The sequence below is a fragment of the Xiphophorus couchianus genome, chromosome 20 (assembly GCF_001444195.1).
Source record: "Xiphophorus couchianus chromosome 20, X_couchianus-1.0, whole genome shotgun sequence".
NCBI classification, from domain to species: Eukaryota; Metazoa; Chordata; class Actinopteri; order Cyprinodontiformes; family Poeciliidae; genus Xiphophorus; species Xiphophorus couchianus.
In genome coordinates, this window is record NC_040247.1 from 20,798,638 (window position 1) to 20,818,417 (window position 19,780).

A 19,780-nucleotide genomic window follows, 5' to 3' on the forward strand; every position below is an offset into this window, starting at 1 on the left:
CATGGGGATACACGTGCACCGGCCGCGGGTTTCTGGCAAGCCTAGGTGTGGGGCACGCCCACGCGTCCAATCAAACAACAACTTCAAATTCTGCCTGTCCAATCACCACCGACAGGGCGGGGCTACTCTATGCCGGGCTCACGTTGCACATTTGTGTCAAACGGTTTGGGCTGGATGACGCTCTAAGACGCGTAACATGGAAACAACGAAAAAATATTCACTTTATACTGGATGGACCATCAATTTTGTGGACGCCTAGGTTTTGGATATTAAACCTAAGACTCAAGTGGATCTCAAAAGGTAAATGTTTCTCAAAATAAATGTAATTTGAGATGGAGTTCTAGAGTTAGCTAGAACTGGAAAGGCTAGCTATGCACTTCACCCCAAGAGCAGCAAGTGAATGTAAACAAAAGTAATGTAATTGTTGTCTTTTATTAGATGATGCTAAGATAGTATTATAATAATGTGACATACAAGTTTAAGTGGGTGTTTACCGTTGAAGACAATTTGTTAAAGCAATCGTTACTAGGTTGTATTGCTAATATTGTAGCCGTGTAATATGCTGCTAGCCAGTCGCGCTGGGTTTGCCAGCAGTCAAAAATCAGCCGATATAGTAAAATTGTATTTCAACCACGACATGCAAATCCTAAGCAATACTAGTTGAACGTGAGGCTATATGTGCAGCATTTGCTTATAAAACTACATATTAAGTTACAATTACGTTATTGAAATTTTCTGGAAACATTTTAATTCTAGTTTATTGTATGTCTTATAAGATAGACACAGGACAGATTATGCGCGTTACTTTAGACAAGTTAAAACGACATTGAATTACGGATTGGTGGTTTATGTTATTTGGTTTTCTCTGCACGTATCAAGAAGTGACGTGTGGTGATTATGGACGCTATTGGGGTCAGTGGGTTCTACTTGGGAGGGGCGAGGGAAACTTTAAACCTGTGTTGTGGTCGTTTGTAGGTTGTGGTTTATTATCTATTTTTTGGTACAAATCAGATGTGTGATTGGGTTAGAGATTTGCTCAATTTCTATAATAACTTTATGTGAAGTTTTAAAATTATTGTTTGCAGTTATAGTATAAATTAAGAAAACTTTATTTGAAACTTAGTTTGTAAATTAAATCATTAGAATATTTTATAATATTTTCAAAAACCTGGAGTAAATTGTACTAACTCGGGATCATAAATGTGATCCTTCATCTGATTTAGCTTTTTTCCTCTTGATTGTTTTTTTTTTTTTTTTAAATGATGCATTTTTTACAGTAATCAACCTCTAACTTGATTTTCTCCAGGTTTCATCAGACTTTCCCCTAAAAATAAAAATAATTTCATTAATTTTGCCTTTTCGCTGTTTCAAACTATATTTCCCACCCTCACCCCCAACTGTTTAAGCTTCCTTATTGCCATTATAAGTTAGGTTTTATTTTTATTTTATTTTTTGTTGTAAACTCTTGGTTTATTCATATGTTTTATATTTATTTACATTTAGTTATTTTTCATTTATCTCCTTTAACTGAAGAAATGCTCAGTTTTCATAATTAATGACAGACACATTCACTCTGACTGGACCTGAATAAAATTTGTTTTACGGTAGAGGTTTATGGACCCTTTACGTAATTACAACAAATATGTGCTCACAGGTCGCACAACGTTTGTCACCACATAGGTCCATTTGGTATTTTTCTTTTTAAAAAAATTGTATTTGATTAATTTGACTAAATTATCACTAACGCCAAACACTATAAATTGACAACCAACATGTACCTAACTGTTGGTACTGTGACTCCATTACCAAATTTAGGTATTTACCTTGTCAGAGTTGCTTTGTTATAGGAAGTTGTCTTTTATTGCAAGAGAACATTTACTCATCATGGTTCATTTTTTTTTTGAATAAAGAGTACATCAAGTCATGTTTCTCACATATCTATATAAAATATAGTGTAAGATAAACATTTTTGCTATTAGAAATTAAAGGCTAAAGTTTTCAGCTTGTGTAATAGTCAATGTGGCCAACTCAAATACATTAACATGCATGTTTGTGTCACATAGCTGCAGATTCCTGTTTGACCTGTCATACCATGCTTTTCCCAAAAGCTATTTAGCGCAATCTTAGATTTTGTGTTGTGATGCATAATTTCTGACATTATTTGAACATTTTTTACTGTAGAATTTCTATTTATTTATTTCTCATGTTCCTCTAAAATGTTTTTTTTTGTCTCTGATGCTATTAGTCTTAGCCTTAGGAGGTATGCTTTAAATTAGAGCTGTTTTAGGAGAATCAGACTTTTGTCAGGTTTGAGCTTTAGAGAAAGATCTGCATCTGCCCAACTACCATTGCTGAAACTTTTTGTTTAATTTTAACGTACTAACGTACTTATTTTTTTCTAGTATGAGATTTTTCTACTCAAAGTACAATTTATTAATCACCCCCCAACATAAGCACACACTACACACTTGCTCACATGGAGAATGAGATTCATTTACACCTAATAAACAGGGAGAAAACTGACCCCAGAAAACCTGGTTTCTGAAAAAATGTCTGCAGAATAAACACACTTATTAGTTTATGCTTTATATTTTGCAATCAAATCAGTCCGTACAGCATCTGTTTGACAATGTAAACAGTTCTGTTGTAATCTGTTGCAGGAATTTGAATGGACAGACTTACAAAGTAGGAATGCACTAATATTTACCAATATTATATATATAATTTTTTCTACTGTTTTGACACCTTTGGAAAGAAAATGATTGAAACAAATGGCAACAAGATGAAAACAAATATTGGTTATTAACATCAGCCTGGTTTTATTTACCAGACCGACACCAATATGTAAAAAAATGACTAATATCGGCCGATACAGACATTGGTTCCGGTATATCATGCATTACTAAACAAAGCACTGTTGTGTCTATAATTTGTTTGGAAGAATAGAATAAAAACTGCTGACCAGTTGTGCTACATAAAGTCATCATTCTAAAATTACCTTAACATAATAACAGGTAGCATTTTAGCTGTATCTCATTTGCTCTCTAATAGAACATTTTTTGATATTTTTATTTCCTTCTGTTTGCTACCATTTTATTAGCATAACAGGTTTTTGCAGGTTTTTGGTTAAAATATAATTTTAGGTCAGAAAAGTATATTATAAATGTAATTTTTAAGCAGTGTACATGGAGACAGTAACCTGAGCTAAAGTGAAAAGAAAGACCGTAGAGTTTTTTTTAACATGTAGACATGAGATTTTCACCTACTTTCATCTTCCACCTCTATATTTTATGTAACTGCTGTTATACTTGTCTTAGCAAGCTAAATGTGCAGAGTGTTAATCTTTAGTGACATCATTCTTTGGAAAATCTTTGACTATTGGGAAACTGTATTATAAGCTAAATCATTTAATCCACCATCTAATCTTCCACAAACAGCAAAAGTCTTGCAGCTCAACCTACCTGTTTTCACAGGCAGCGCTTAGTTAATCATGCATAACATTAACAAAAAAAGTCACCTTAGCACATTCATTAACTACGGTCCTATTAGAAGGTGTTCCGTTCATTGCAGATATCCGAGTATTTATACCTGTGACTAAATGTGTTAAAACAGCTTTGGAAGTATCTCTACAAGCTTGTTACACTCATGTTTGGATGCTTTCTCCTATTCTCTGCACATCCTCTCAAGCCCTGTCAGGTTGGGTAGGAAGCATCAGCAGACAACTGTTGTTAGGTTTTTCCAGAAATGTTAAGTCTCGGCTCCATCAATGCTACCCAAGGGCATTTACAAACTGCTCCTGAAGTCACTCCTTTGTTACATTGGCTATTTGTCGTACTTACGGCAAAATAAATCTAACATCTATGAATCTTTTAGTGAGTTACAGCTGCCGTCTGGCAATACTAAAATAAAGACCTGATTGGTAGAGTGCTTTAACATAGTCAATAGTTGAGTAGTATTTCCTAACTCTGCATTAGAACTTTGACGCTCTGCCTCAGTGACCACAGGCTTCTTGGTTTCCTCTCTTAACCAGAAAGCTTTAATTTCTAAAGAACAATTACCATACACTGGTTTTCAGGACATTCATTGCTGCCATATTTCTTCTTGTGTTCTGCTCCAATATCTGTATTTTTGTCATGAGAGGTCTACCGCTCTTCCCTGTGTGTTCATTGCTCGTTTTCTTCTCTGATGCACTGTGTGCAGATTGTTACTCAAATCACTTTTAGAAAAAGTTTTCACCCTAGAAAAAAGTGAGAGGTGAGAATGTTTCAGGTGAAACTGTATGTGAGAGTACTTAACCAACACCTTATCGAAGATACCTAAAAATAGAATCAACCTTGTTTTTGTGCTGCAGGATTAAGGCCAAGTCAGATGATCATATGTTTACAGTGATATGTGTCTGTTGCTCTAAGTAATGTGTGAGTAAAGACTACATCTCTGCAACTGAACTGCTGGGTTTGACTTGACGTAATAATTTAATACTAAAAATCATTTGTAATTGTTGTAGTTACACAACCGAGTATCACAGTATTGCTGTAGGGATGACTGACAATGTTCAAGTGTAAATGGACGCTTACGGGAGTGAGTCAGACGCCAGGAAGTTGGTGTGATAATCAGACACCGCAGTAATATTGGATAAGGAGGCAGACTATATTTGTCCTTGCTTGCAAAATAGAAACATTATTCTGAACATAATACAAAATATACAGAAAAATTGTGTTTTGTATTTTTGCAAAGGCTGTGTAAGCTGAATTTGTTTTTTTCTTGTTTTGATTTGAGTATATAAAACATTAAATGGGAAAAAAACTTAATTGTAGGTAAATTCAAGTTTTCTGTTCATGGCTGAAACTGTTGATGATGTTTCAACACCAGGTATGTATTAAGTGTGAATGTCTACTCTCCAGACTTCTCGTGGCTCGTGTTTTTGGACAACAACTTTACTCCAAAGAGCTGCACATCCACATACAGAATAATGTTGACCGTATAATATTATTTACAGAAAAGCAGTTAAGTCAAGATGACGCTAGATTGTCACAATAGACCCGTTAGTTTCATGAAATGAATAACCTAACTTCATCCAATTAAAGTAAAGGAAGGTAGAGTTGAGCTTCAGTGTCATTGTATATCAAAAAAGCTGTTACCATAGGGACACCAAGGCCATTTTTGCCCAGTGTCTTTGTTATTGTTGAATCATTAATGCTGACTGTAGCTAAATCAATATCAGTGATTTAGATGTTGCTCTGGATTTTTGGTGACCTTCTGGCCACTCTGAGAAGGTTCTCCACTGCTACCTTTCTCCATATAATTGTTCTCACTGTGCTTCACTGTAGTACCAATGTCCCAAAACTTCCTTGGTAACCCTTTTCAGACTCCTAGATGTAATAAATTACACTCGATGTATTGCTGTTGTGGTCTGTTAGCATACGTCATAATGTCAAACAGATGCACCTATGTATTCACAAAGGACTGAGTTGGTTATACAGTTTTTTTTTTGTTATAGTGAAGGAAATTCTCAATAAAAACGAGTTATTGTATGCATGTTTATCCTAGTCTGATATTTAAAAAATAGGTTGTTCTGAATGTGGAAACAATATCAAACCTGAAGTGATTTTTTTTTTTTTAAATGGACAAATAGTTTTTCCACAATATTGTATGCAGGACAGGTCTAGTGCAAGAGAATTCCCTCGAAACAAACTCTAATCACCTGTATTTAAATTGAAAAACATTATTTTAAAATAAGTTGGAAAGTTCAAACTTAACAAAGCCATAAATCTTTAAAAAAGGGATATTCCCCAAATTTCACTTTGTAAGTTACCTATTTTCTAAACTACAGATTAATTTTCTAAACGACAAACACGCATGCCTTCCCGATATGTGGACTTGATCTGTTCTTAAACAGCTGTATGGATAAATTTATCAGTTTTTTAAAGCAGGCAGCTGTCCTATCAATCCAACATAAGTTAGTTTTTTTTCTTTGCTATCTTTGAGCCAGGACTCTCACACGGTAATAGTCTTCACTAGAATAGAAAGTACATCTGTTTTGTTATAATCAACTTTGATTGATTTTTTTCCCCCCCTTATCAATCACATTCTTAGTGCTGGATGAAGGCTGTTAAAATGTGTAAATCTTAATCATTGTTACTCTTTTAGGGTTTATTGCAACTCTTGTGTAAAAGACCCAAGAAAAGCTTTCACTTGATGACACAGTCTTCATACCAGCACCACTGTCCTATTCACTTCAGGAAATATTTTCAGTCTTTTGATGTTCAAAGCAGGCAGAGATAGATGCACTACAAAAGACTTGCTGCTAAAAGTAGTTCAACAAAGTTCTGACCACTTTAAAATAATTATTTCTTTTAGTGCACTTGTGCACAGTCCATAAATATTAAAAGAAGTAAATGGTTTTGTGCAGGTTCTTGTTTTTCCAGGAAGTAAATCTAGACCTTTCTTCTGATTATGGATCTTACAGTCGACCTTTATGTTCTGTTATCTTACAGTGCTCGATACACAGCGTCATATCCTTGACTCGGCATTCACCTGAGTTATTGTCAATTTATTGCCACCACATGGAACCTCTTCCCCCTAAACATATGAAGACACTTCGTTGCAACTTTAACCGGACAATATGCTGTTGATGTATGACCAGAGTGCGGTGATGTCAGGAGGGGATGGGAGTCAAGGCGGGGAGGAGCCAGCATTGCCATTGGGCCCAGCAGAGGGTGAAGGAGCAGACGGGGGCACATCTGGGTGTCAGGATGGGGAACTGCAGCTGCAGCACCTCAAAGCAGAGGGACAAGGAGCTTTAACAGGAGAAGTGGGGCAGGAAGATGAGGAGATGACCAGCACCTCCAATGACCTTTCTTCCTCAACCAATGAAAGCCCAGGGAGCGCCGGAGGATGTCCCTCACCGTCGACCAAGAGGTAATTACTTACTTTTCTTCTGTACTGAACTTTTGGCTTCAAATTGAAGAACACCTTGGTGTCAGGAGAATACTGTATCTAACCATTTAAAATGAGGGCTGAATTTTTATTAGTTTTATTTTGAGGTCAAAGAAAACAAAAAGAAAGTTGTTTAATGGAAATATAAATTTTTGCTTATTTTTGTAGCTCAAGCCTCAGAAACACTAAATAACTCAGTACTGTAGAGGAATACTAGAGTTTTACCAACATAGCTAATTTTCCGCAATTAAACCCAACAAAGCAAAAAGCATGAATAACATTGAGCAACAAACAATTTTTGTTTAGATGTCATCATTGAAAGAGGGCATTCATTCATTAAACTCATCTGATACTTTCAGAGAAATCAGGCCCTGTCTTTGAGTTTGAAAACGCTCCTTCCTAATGTCTATTTTGTTGTTGCCCTTTTGATTGTTTAATCTAACGTGTTACTTCTGTTTAGTTGCTTTCTGTTCTTTTAATATTTTTAAAGCAGCGAGTCGGCTGTCAGGGGACGAGGCCACGCCCACAGAGATGTGGTGAGCACAGTGGCTGAGATGAAAAAGAGGCTTCCATCTGACAAACGGAGCCACAGCAAACCCAGCACTGTGGAGGCCTTAAACTACGCTCTCAACTGTGTCAAGCAAGTACAAGGTAAACCCCGCTAATCAGGCAGATATTCCTGGAGAGTCACGATAAACTGTAAGACTTTTCTATTTTAAACTGTGCGTTATCATCTATAGCCAACAGTGAATACTACAAACTGCTGATGCAGAATGGAGAAGACCAGAGAAAAGATGCCACTGTTTGCACCTTGGAAGAGCTGGAGAGGGTCACCTCTGAGCACAACCTGAAAAACACGGTATGTGCGCACATTTGCATGTAGATCCAAAACATGTGGAAGATGTCACTCCTTGTGTTTTTCTCTGTAAAGATGTTCAAAGTCATTTTAACTACCAATCATTTGTATTGTTTTATATTGATTGCGTGCTCTGGCGTTCTGGACAACATCACTCTTAAACTAACATGCCTGTATTAATGTACCTATGTTCCACAGCTGAGTGATTGTTCTGCAATGACTTGGGAAAGTGTTCATATTGTTGAAGGTTTTCTGAATGTATTTTTCAAGGATTTCAGGTGATAAACCAGCACAAAGTTGTGCATAACAGGGTGGTAAAGTCACGCGGGTGGGATGCTAGAGTTGATAGGAAAATAAATGGAGCTAAATGCAGGGTCAACTTAAAGAAACTGTTATGAGTTGTAAAGGACTCAGGACTGGGTCAAAGGTTTACCTACCAACAAGTGTAAACACACAGTTAGTACTACAGTAGAATGATTTAGAGCAAAACATGTTGGATAATCCAACATCTAGAAGCAAATCTAATAGAGAATCGGTGGCACAGCTGGAAAATTGATGTTCAGTCGACTTCTATCCAGTCTGGGCGTGTACCTAAAGCAGGATGAAAACTGTGATGTCCAAATGTTCAAAACTGAGACTTAAACCAAAAGTATAAAATGAGCAAAAGGTGGTTTCACAACTACTGACTCAAGAGGTCTGACTACAAATGCATTTTGTAGTTACTTATTCATAAAAATACACTATTTTCTTTCCCCTTCACAACTATTTGTTTAGCTTTATTCATCTTCCCATCAGCCCCCCCACAGAATGATGCTGCCATCACCACCATGCTGTGCACTACTTTATGGCGGTCTGTCTGGGATTTTGTCTGTCTTACAGAATCCCAATTAAACAGACCAAAGTTTCTGGTTGTGATGAGATGATGAAATTAAGATTAGTCCAAGGACTTTCTATACTTTTAGGAAGAATTGTACATCTGCTTGGTTTAGGTGTGTTTGTTTGATTTATGTCGTTGCCCATCTCTGTGTTGGTACAGGATTCCTTCGTGATGGTGTTCTCTCTCTCGAGCGGCTGCCTGTTGTACACGTCGGAGCAGGCTCCCAGCTTACTGTGCTGCAAGAGGAAGTACCTGGGGTCTGCAAAGTTTGTCGAGCTGCTCTTCCACCAAGACGTCAACGTCTTCTACTCGCACACGGCACAGCCTCACCTGCCACCGTGGAGCAACTCACACTCTGGTAGGTTTTTGAAACATTTTCATCTTGCAGTCTTACCCTACTCTGTATAAAATTTTGACTTATATGAATTATTACAGTACTAGATGTGGGAATAGAGTTCAAAGTTATTTGATTACTGACTGCTCTGGCTACTCTGTGGTTGATTTGATCATTTTTAAGTGACACTGCAGTTTTTTGTCTAAAGAAAGATTTGTATGCCGTTTATGAATATGCGATATGAAATAATGTATGTTTGATGATGACACATTTTTCCTTTTCTTTTCTTAACAGACAGCATTCTAGAGCAAAAATGATTAAAAAATGCCTTCTTGGATTTAATTATCTATCTATTTAATTTTCAACAAGGATGTTGGCACTTGGTGGCACGAGAAACATTAATAAATCTGGAACTCAGTGACTGCTAAACAAAACTGAGCTTTAATGCACAAAATGTCAGCTTTTCTAAAGATTTATGGACAGATTAAATTAGTGTTCTTAATAGAGAAGACAGATGGATATCCTCTGGGATAGGTAATGGAGAGAAGCCCCAGTAGGTTAAAGGGTTTACATACAGTATGTGTTGGCAGTTTCTAGTGCACAGGAAGCCAGCAAAGCCCTCAACCATTACTGAGTAATGACCTCGACCCCTTACTCACATGACTTAAATCCTATTAGGAGCTCACAGGCACTACTTAAATGTTGCTTTTAGAGGGAAAAAGCACGAGATGCACCTTTCAGTATATCATGGGACGATGTTCTTGTTGATTTAGGTACTGTGAAGACATTTGGAAATGGAGAGATAGAGTTAGATATTAGGTATTTAGGTAAATGAACAAGATGGAAAAATGTCATCCCAATTTTATTTTCTGTTTTTTTTATTATTAAATCACAAACATGATTTTACACAATTCTTAGAGTAATGTACATAACAGAGCAAATAAATTTTCTGCCATTTTCAACACCATTAACATTTAATACATGTCCATATTTATAGCCATCTTGGACAGTTTTGTTGAATCCAATAAACTAAAGGAAAGAAGAAAAAAACAATTGCATTGTCTGCAAAACAGAATAAAGCGGCAATAGACAAAGTGTGCAATGTTAACAGCATCACAATCTCTCTGCTTTAGCAAATTATATTTAATATAAAATTTATATTATGTTTTCTTTAGCACACAACAAACAAGAACAAAAACTTAAGCTTTCCTCTCTGTTTCTACAGCTGGAGTTCTGTTTGACAGTGCGCAGGTCAAGTCCTTCTTCTGCAGGATAAGGTGAGTTTTTCCTTTCGCGCTTATAGGAACATTCAGAATTTGCCTCATACTTTATATCAGCAGGGCCTGCATAACTATGAAAAAGTCATAATCATGTTTATAACCACTGTGCTCTTCAAGAACATATTGTGTACTTTCAAACTCTGATGTGGTTAAATAATACTTGTTTTATGTTGATCACACCGTTTTTAAATGAAACACAAAGTTGATGTTTCCACAGCCTTCGTTTTTCCAGTGGATGTTATTCAAAAACAGCTGAGAGCCTTGTTAAATGTGTCTTGTTGGGTCATTATATTTCATAAGACTTTGAGAAGGAGTGAATGTACACCAGCTATAAGGATCGGATTAGGTTTAGGGTCCCATCTAGGAGTTTGGAAGGTGTCACAACGGTAAAGGCGGTCAGTTTATTTGGATGTATATAAGAGGATGACGTCGCAAGCGTAATAACTTTTTAACTGTAGCAATATGTGAAAAATACACTGATGAGACAGCGACAATATTTGTAGTTTTAACATATTTTTGTGTTTAAAATTAAAAAAAGAAATTGCATATTGTTTCAGAGGAAGCAAGGATCGCGAAGGTGAGATGCGTTACAATCCTTTCAGGATCACACCATACCTGCTGAAGGTGCAGGGCACAAGGAGCAGGGAGGAGGAGGAGCCATGCTGCCTGGCATTAGCCGAACGAATCATCTCTGGTTACGAAGGTGCAGTAAATTATCATAACACCAAATTAAACAGATCTTATCTATTTAATAATAGCATTCACTTGTTTGAATTATTCATGGAACTGTTCTATTTACAATACCAAGGTTCTGTCCAGATCAAAGTTTTTGTCATTGTTATTTAGCTTAAATGTTATTCGTTTATGCAGCACCTCGTATTCCTATGGACAAACGTATCTTCACTACAACACACTCTCCTGGCTGTGTTTTCTTGGAGGTTGATGACAGGTGAGCAGGCATACAGCGATGTGCACCGCCATCATTTTAGGATGTGATAAAAGATGGCAGTGAGCTAATCTTTTTCTAAATATCCTCAGGGCTGTGCCGTTGCTGGGATACATGCCTCAGGACCTGATTGGCACATCGTTGCTCACCTGTATTCACCCAGAGGACCGTCCCCTCATGCTGTCCATGCACAGGCAAAGTGAGTGCTTAAAGAAGCAGAGCAAACTTTCTAGCATTCTTTGCATAAAATCAATGTAAAAGCAGTGTGAATGTGCAAATTTTCCAAGTGTTTTTGAGGAAAAGCACAGAATTATCTAGAATTTAAATTGAACACTAAGGAAAAATCACTGCATTATGTTTACATTGCCATATAGCACAGTCCCATCTTTGGAAATGATGTGAGTTGAAATTTGACAGACGGTTTTCTTATCTGTTTACTGTGAAAACCATGTTTTTGATTTTTTTTGTGTGTATGTTTTCATGCATTATTGTAGTATTAAAGTATGCAGGCCAGCCTCCTTTTGAGCACTCTCCAGTGCGTCTGCGCTGTCAGAATGGAGACTACATCACCTTGGACACCAGCTGGTCCAGTTTTATCAATCCTTGGAGCCGCAAGGTGGCCTTCATCATTGGACGGCACAAAGTCAGAACGTAAGCAGTGGCAATAGTTTGTCAGATTTCTCTTTCATCTCATTTAATGTTTCGATAATGAAGATAATGCGGCTGTGCTGATATCGTAGGAGTCCTCTGAACGAGGATGTGTTTGCGGCTCGTACAAAGGATTATGTTCCAGTCACTTATGAGGAAATAAAAGACCTTCAAGCCAAGATCTATAAGCTTTTCCTTCAGGTGAATTTATTATTCCATTTATTAAAAATAATCTACTAAACACATTTTTACCTGTTAGTTATAATGAAAGCTAAATCTCTGTACCAAAACTCGTTTGATGTAATTCTATCTTGTCCACAGCCGGTGCACAACAATGGCTCCAGCGGTTATGGCAGTTTGGGAAGTAACGGCTCCCATGAGCATTACGTCAGCTTCGCTTCTTCAAGCGAGAGCAACGGCAACCTGTGGGAGGACTCAAACCGGGAACCGGTGAGTCGTCACAGACAGTCAACGCACCTGTCGAGTGTGCATCCTCAAAATTAGCTGCAAAGGTTACTCATGCTGATATAATCTCTGTGTTCTTGCGTACATTCCCCAGATGACCTTGCAGCAGATCTGTGCTGACGTGAACAGATCGAAAAGTTGGGGCCAACACGCGCAGCTCGATTCCGGCCAAAGAAATGCTCCTCCTGGCAGACCGAACATAGGTGAAGCGGCCTTAGAAATACTCAATTCAGTGTTGCATAGTGTTAAATGTCATGGTTTTGACATAAATTTAAGGTTTTTGATTATGCATTTAGAATTTTATTTTGTTTTTAGGGTGAAATTATAATGTGAAGCACAACTTGAATGAATTTACAAACCAGAAACGGATAGAAATGTGTACGTTTTTATTAGAAAGTTTCTCTAATCGGCAGAAAGTCAACACTATACCAGCTAAAACATAACATGTACATCCTGGCGATAATATTTACTTGATTGTCACTTGGTAATTGGTGTTTCAATAAAAATCTTTTGTAGTCATCAAACTGATTTTGTGCTGCTTATGGTCAGTAGATGTTCAATATAGTTAGAACCATGGCTTTCTGGAAGTGTGACATTTGCCTGTTTTATTTTTTGTGGATTAAAAGAATCCACTGTGACTTATTTTCCAGGAAATCCTTTGCTTTACAAATTTATTCAAGTAGTTTGTTGTATTTTACACTTTTAATTCAATTAATACTTAAGACATTCGTGGTCACGAACATCATATGCAAACCTTCCGCCTGATATTTTATTCAGCATACAGCCATGAAACCCATTTTCAATGGGCAGATTATTATTAAAGGCTAAGCCTGTGAACCATTTGCTTCTGCAGCGGCTCACCTCCACTCAGCCGCCAAGCCTGAAGTCAGAGGAAATGAAGAGAGCGGGAAGCAAACGCACATTCCCTCCTATCAGCAGATCAACTGTGTGGACAATATCATCAGGTGTGTTTGCAGCACCCAGTTTAGCATTGTGTGTTTGGTGTTTTTTGTCACTAAGACAATTTTGTTCTGCAGATACTTGGAGGGCTGTGTGGGTCAAGCCTTGAAGCGAAAGAACGAGTCTCCTTCCTTGGACACGACCTCTTCCTCGTCCTCTACCTCAGAAGAAGAGAAGTCCAAAGGCGCGGCGGGTGTGGCTCCAAACGCTCCAGAAGGTAAAAGCAATTATCATTCAAGTCTTTGCATTTGACTGTAACCTTCTGTTAACATATTTTCACCTCACTTTCCAGTGGTTGTGTTGGACAGTGAGGTGTCAGTGGGCCCTGCAGCTGCAGCAGTTGTCGGGGCACCTCTGACAGACATCACCATGTCCTCTAAGGCCATGAGTGTTGTCTCGGTCACTAGCCAGTGTTCGTACAGCAGCACCATCGTCCATGTGCCACAGCCTGAGTCAGGTATACAGACCCTACTTGCTTCAGTGAGTCGGTTCATGGAAGCTGCTGAGATTTGCTTTTGGAACTTCTTTGTTGATCTGGTACTTTATTAAATTGATTAAAAAAACTGAATTGTGTCAAGAGGTAAGTTCAGTATGGTACATATTTTTGTGCATTTCATAAAGGTTTAACTAGTCTTGGATGTTTCTACAGAAGAGAAAGGTTAACTCGCCTTTTCCCATTTTTTTCTTGCAGAGGCCACTGCGCTGGAGGATGCCCCAATGGGCAGCGAGCCTGTTGACCCTGCGGCGACCCCCGTCCGCCCAACCCTGAGTCCCGCTGCAGAGGAAAGAAGGTTGATTGGGCTCACCAAGGAGGTGCTGTCAGCTCACACGCAGAAGGAGGAGCAGGAATATGTTGATCGTTTCCGCCATCGCATCCTTCAGAGTCCCTACAGCTCCTATTTGCAGGAGGAAAACGGCTCGATGGCTCACTCTCATCAACCAGGTATGTGCATGTTGTTGCTTAAAGACTGAGCTCGGTCTGGGCTCCTGCTGGAATCCTTTCTGCGCCATAGAAATCTAGAAAAATGTGTGTTTTCAGACATCAACTACATTTTTTGTTTATCCTTCTATTCATATGTTTATCCATCTCTTTGTCACTTAAAGTCTCTCTGACTCTCCATCCATCATTTTCTTTTGTCCGTGTGTCCTCTTGTTTGTTTATCCACTATCTGTCTGTCCATTCATCTTCTGTTTTTCTATCCACCCATTTCTCTAACCCTAACCCTGTCCATCTGCAATTTGCCCAATTATCCATCCTCTATCAGTATGGCTGTCCATCAGTCCATTTGTCACTTTTGACCATCTATTTGTCCATTGTCTATTTGTCCATCTGTCCCACAATTTGCCCATCCAGCCATCTATCCATATTTACAGACTGATCACTATAGAAGTATTTGCATTGAATTCCTGACCAACTTTTCTATGTATTCTTCAAAATATGTAGAAAATACAAAAAAGTGTTATTTTTTCCCTGAACTTGTCTGGGAATATTTGAAATTCTTGACTCTTGATATAAAACTAGGAGCAACCTGTAAATATTTCATGTGTAAAGTTAATTCGTTAAAAGACACAATTATATAATTGTAATGAGGTTTTTATTTTGGATTCCTCTTTCATCACAGGGGACTATATGCGTCCAATAAGTGCTGGAGGCTGGAATCGCTCTCGAAGAGCCAGACACAAGCGGCCCAAACCTCAGGGCTCCTCAGACAGTTATGCCTCCCCGACCGGCCCTACCGGCCCCGTCCCCTACTCGTCGTGGCCCTCTTCTGAGTCGTCACAGCCCCAGATGATAGAGACTTACAGCCAAACGTCCCCCGTCCCTGTGCCGTTCTTTCCCGTCCTGGGAAATCCAGCCGCAGAGCAGCCCCGGCCACAACAGCCACTCGCAGCACCTCCTGGCATGTTGCAGCCTCCCGAGCAGCTCGGCTACAACTTCAACATCATGCCGTCCAGTCAGGGCCAGCCGGCCCTGCAGCCGCTTCAGATGGAGCCCCTGCAGAACGTCCAGAACTTTTACAGCCCACTGCCGCTGGTTTCAGCCCAGAGCTTTAACCCGTACATGCCTCCCGTCATGGCCGTCATCCTGCCTAACTATCCCAACTTAACTCCAGGCTTTCCCTCCATTCCCTCAGCTGTACCTCAAGGACCCAGCATGATAGCAGGCTACGCTCCTGGCAGCGTGTCCTTCCCTCAGCTTCAGCCTCAGTTCCAGGTCCAGACCGGCCCACACACTCAGACGTCACCGGGCCTTCTTCTTTCCTCGCAGAAGGCCGCGTCCTCCATCGGGGAGGAAGAGGAGGCAGCCGGGCCTCAGGCCTTGTTTTCCAGCTCTCGCTCCAGCTCACCTTTGCAGCTCAACCTCCTGCAGGAGGAGCTTCCCAGACAGAGCGAGGGGCAGAGCAGCACTGGACTCAACCACCCTGAGAGTCTCCACGAGCAACACGCCATCGAGGTCAGCTTGAACTTATGACTCGTATCATCAGCGTTAAAAATACTCACTGTATCGTGATTGAAGTGGCATTGATATGAAATTTGTTTCTTTGTTAAGGGGGACGCACCAAGTGAGTCTGGCAACCAGGACGCCCAGTCGACGTCTAGTGAGCTGCTGGACCTGCTCCTGCAGGAGGACGCCAGGTCAGGAACTGGATCCAATGCTTCAGGATCTGGATCAGGGGAATCTGGAGGTTCGCTGGGATCTGGATCTGGATCCGGCTCCGGCTCCAATGAAACATCAACCTCACACACTGGTACAAATGGCAGCACACTCAATCATCTTTTTAAAGTTTATTTATCAGCATTTTTCTACTTTTAGCTTTAAATTGTATGCCTGTTTCTAAAATGGATAAATATATGTGTGTGTGGGGGTGTAACAGAGACTAGGCACAAGGCAGCAAAGAAAGCAGCAAAAAGTTGCAGAAGAGTGATTAGATATGAAACTAAACTTTGACATCAATGCACGACACAGTTACCCCCATCAAAGAAGAAAGCATAATCTACTGTTTAATGTCTTTCATAAAGCCAGTTTTTATTCAATAAGGAGGATAAAGTGAAGAGATTGGTTGTTTGGGAGACGTTGGCTTACCAAATCCAGTTCTGCCTGCAATTCATCACAGTGGTGAAAGAGCACTTGTGCTTGTAGAATAGTAAATAAAGTAAACTTAAATAGACTCAACATTTCAGATAAATGAATTTCTGCTCCAGCTCAGATCAAATGTTGTTTACAAGTCTCCCTGGAGTGCCATTTTTGCTCAGTCTTGTTCTTTTCTTTTGTCCTATGTTGTCTCCATTTGTAAATAAAGACCAATGTGGTTTGCTATAGTCACAGAGTCTCACGGAATAGCTTTGTGACCCTTTCCAGACTGCAGGATGTCTAATACTAAACTCATCTTTCCTTGAATGTCTTTATATCATCCTTCTTAGTGTCACTAAGCAGGCGAAGGATGTTAATACCTGTAAGTGAGGTCTTGAGCCTAGAGTGATGCAAAATATTCTGGCATACAGGCAGCAGCCACAGCAGCAAGTATTTTGCCAGTAATGACTCGTCAGACACGTCCCGCAAAGCCCGCAAAAGCCAGGAGGCATCGGTGCAGCGGCCACACAGCTTTGAAACTCAGGTGGAGAGCTCCTTGTGGAGCATGATCCAACACACGCCTGAGCAGGTCATGATGACCTACCAGATACACACAAGGTAAACATCAGCTATAAACTATAGACTTTTACATAGTTTGTATGTAATATGTAGTTTAAAGATGCACTGCTGAGCTTTTGACCTGACTTTAGTCAATTTTAGTTTAAAGAGCTATAATTTTCAGCATTCATAATATTTTTCTACGCTTGAGCTCATAATATCTGTTTTATTTGGAGTAAATTTGGCATAACGTCATGTAAATGCTGTAAAACAGGGTTTAAAAATAGCCAAGACAGATTGATAACAGAGTTTACATTTAAGCTGATTTTAGCTTCTGATCCTGTCCAGTGGTGTGGTTAATGTTACTATGTGGAAAACAAAAGTCTGTTTGTATACAGGAGCATCTACAATAGAGCAAGAGGAGCAACAGATCCACCGTTTTGAAAAGTTGGGGAGGAACTTGCATTTTTTTCCTTTTTAAATTAAACCTAGAAGTAAACTTTCTAATAGGCTCATGAACTTCTATTGTCATTAAATGCCTCACAAAATCAGGGTTACATTAAGTCCCACTTGCTTTATACTTAGCCAATTAAAGCTCAGTAGGATTTTTTTTTTTTTTACTTCATGATGACTAGAGATACACCAACCAATCAGTTCTCCGTTTCCTGATTGACTGACTCAAATACTGAAAAATCTGGGGGTGGGGGATTTCCCTATTTTTTTAAAGGCATCAAAGACTTCCCACCATTTTTGAGACTATAAAAGAGTTAATCCGCATAATTTACTTTTATGTGCTTTTTTGATTTAAAATAAAATCCTAGCTAAAGGTTAGGGACATATATATTGAGGCATAAATGGGACGAATGTAATAAATTTATGAGAGAAGTACATTTCTTCTCTTATATTTATCATTATCCTTAAAGTCAAAAACTCTTAGTCAGCAGTTCAAAGAAAAAACTGGTATTGGCCAGGAAAAGCCGGATTAGTGCATCCTTAACATAGTATAATATTTGTCCTGACAGGGATCAGAATGAAGTGCTGGCAGAAGACAGAGAAAAACTGCGAGTGCTTCAGCCGCTCCAGCCGTGGTTCAGCCAGGACCAGAAAGAAGAGCTGGCCAAGGTCCATCCTTGGATCAAGCAGCACACCATCCCACAGGAATTAGACACACAGGTAGCGCAGAGCTCCTAAATTACTGCCATTCGCCTCCGTCTTCACATTGAGTCCATGTGAAACACATCTTTCTGTCTCCTCTCAGGGCTGTGTGAGCTGCAACTCGGGGGCCGGCCTGGCCCGCTCCCCTCAGCCAGCGGTCTCAGAGAGTTTATTACCTGTGGAGAGCCTTCAGCAGGACTCTGTCGAACCTGTGGCTGACACCTTAAACGGCTCACAGTGAACCAGGCCTGTCAGAAACTTCGGAAATACTCTCGGTGCATCTCTTCTAAACACTCCACGGTAACGGATCCTATGGCTTTAATATATTGCTAACACATTTTGTACAGACGAGGCGAGGCTCAAAAACAGTGGAGGAGAGCAAAGAGAGACATGTTACTGGCCTCTTGATGGACTCTACGTCTCTTCTTTTTCTGTTAATCAAGCCCCTGGAGGGATTTGTGTGATAGTAATGACTCTATAGACCTTTTCTCAGTAAGCCACCTGGTGCTCAGTGTATAAAAAAAAAAAGGTTCGAGCACTGTGTGAAGACCTGCACTACCTTTGTCACACAAACATGACTGTCTGAGAAGACCGAAACGACTTGGATCAAGAACACGCAGCAAACTTTTCTCCAGTGATGCCCCGTCCAGGTTGTGCAGATTTCTGAACCTCATCAACACAGCAGCGACCGACCATGATCGGCATACGACAAACGTCTTTTTACCCGATGGACACAAAGACATGTTTGCTGCTCTTGGTTGTTTATAATGTTCAAGTAAAAAAAAAAAATCCTACATGTTGTTATTGTAGTGTTATAATCTCATATCCCGTAGCCTGATTTCCCAATGTCCAGATCATATTTTTGTTGTGTTGTGTAATGTAATGTTGACTCAAAAAAACAGCAGCCAAACAGTTGAGAATTTCAAATGAACATTACCCCCCGAACGGATCCTCCTTCTGCTCAGTCATCACCCTGTTTGTACCTGTAGTCTAGTTGTGTTGCTGGGAAGAGGCTCCACGCAGCACCAGATTTTCCACTCGTCTCACTTTTACCGACTAAAGAAGTTTTGCGGTCAGACCGTGTTTCTGTATTTTGAACCGTGTGTGTGGTAGAAACGGAGAGGAAACTGACCAATTCTGAGAGTGGCCCTTTATTGAAATGAGGTTAGCGGGTGCGAATGGATGTCTGTTTCTTTTGAGACACTTGTCCTACAGTACGAGACTGAGCAGGGTCTGTTTCATTTTTTAATCAAAAGTACATGCCAGTACTGTGTATTTTATAGAAAATGTACACAAATACATAATACAAAGTGTATAAAAAGCCATTTGTCTTGAATTCAGGGATTGTTTGTGACACAAAAGAATGAATAAATGATCTATGAACTAAGATTCGTCTGGGTGTGGCTTCTTTTAATGCTCAGCATGTAGTACAGATTTTATATTTTCTTTTTCTATGTGTGTGTCCTGTCTTGGTATCTCAGATGTATAATATGGAGAAGCTGGTTGCCTACATGTGGCATGGCAGTTTTGCTTTTCAAAAAGAATATATCAAGATGGTGTCATAATTGTGTGATTGATCAGTAAAGCTACTGTGGGTAACTTAAATTAGTTTTTTTTACATATTTCTTAAAACTACCAGTGGACTCTGTCATGACAGCATAAAATGAGACTGAAAATTTGTGTAAAATTTAA

General features: G+C 39.3%; 1 protein-coding gene across 5 annotated transcripts; it reads left to right on the plus strand.

Moving 5' to 3' along the window:
• Positions 1 to 127: 127 nt before the first annotated feature.
• Positions 128 to 19,477, plus strand: per3 (period circadian clock 3). 5 transcript variants are annotated; one of them, XM_028002492.1, is made up of 22 exons: positions 128 to 300; positions 6,495 to 6,918; positions 7,427 to 7,587; positions 7,677 to 7,795; positions 8,829 to 9,027; positions 10,229 to 10,280; positions 10,841 to 10,986; positions 11,154 to 11,232; positions 11,322 to 11,428; positions 11,724 to 11,880; positions 11,970 to 12,078; positions 12,199 to 12,327; positions 12,437 to 12,545; positions 13,196 to 13,307; positions 13,380 to 13,519; positions 13,595 to 13,759; positions 13,994 to 14,245; positions 14,925 to 15,757; positions 15,854 to 16,052; positions 16,807 to 16,993; positions 17,956 to 18,106; positions 18,192 to 19,477. In XM_028002492.1, the coding sequence occupies exons 2-22, from the start codon at positions 6,623 to 6,625 to the stop codon at positions 18,327 to 18,329; spliced, it is 3,840 nt and encodes a 1,279-aa protein (XP_027858293.1). In that variant the 5' UTR covers positions 128 to 300; positions 6,495 to 6,622; the 3' UTR covers positions 18,330 to 19,477. The 5 variants fall into 5 exon arrangements, with proteins under 5 accessions (XP_027858293.1, XP_027858294.1, XP_027858297.1 ...); XM_028002493.1 differs by having other exon boundaries at positions 7,430 to 7,587; XM_028002494.1 differs by having other exon boundaries at positions 143 to 300; positions 6,644 to 6,918.
• The last annotated feature ends 303 nt before the right edge of the window (positions 19,478 to 19,780 follow it).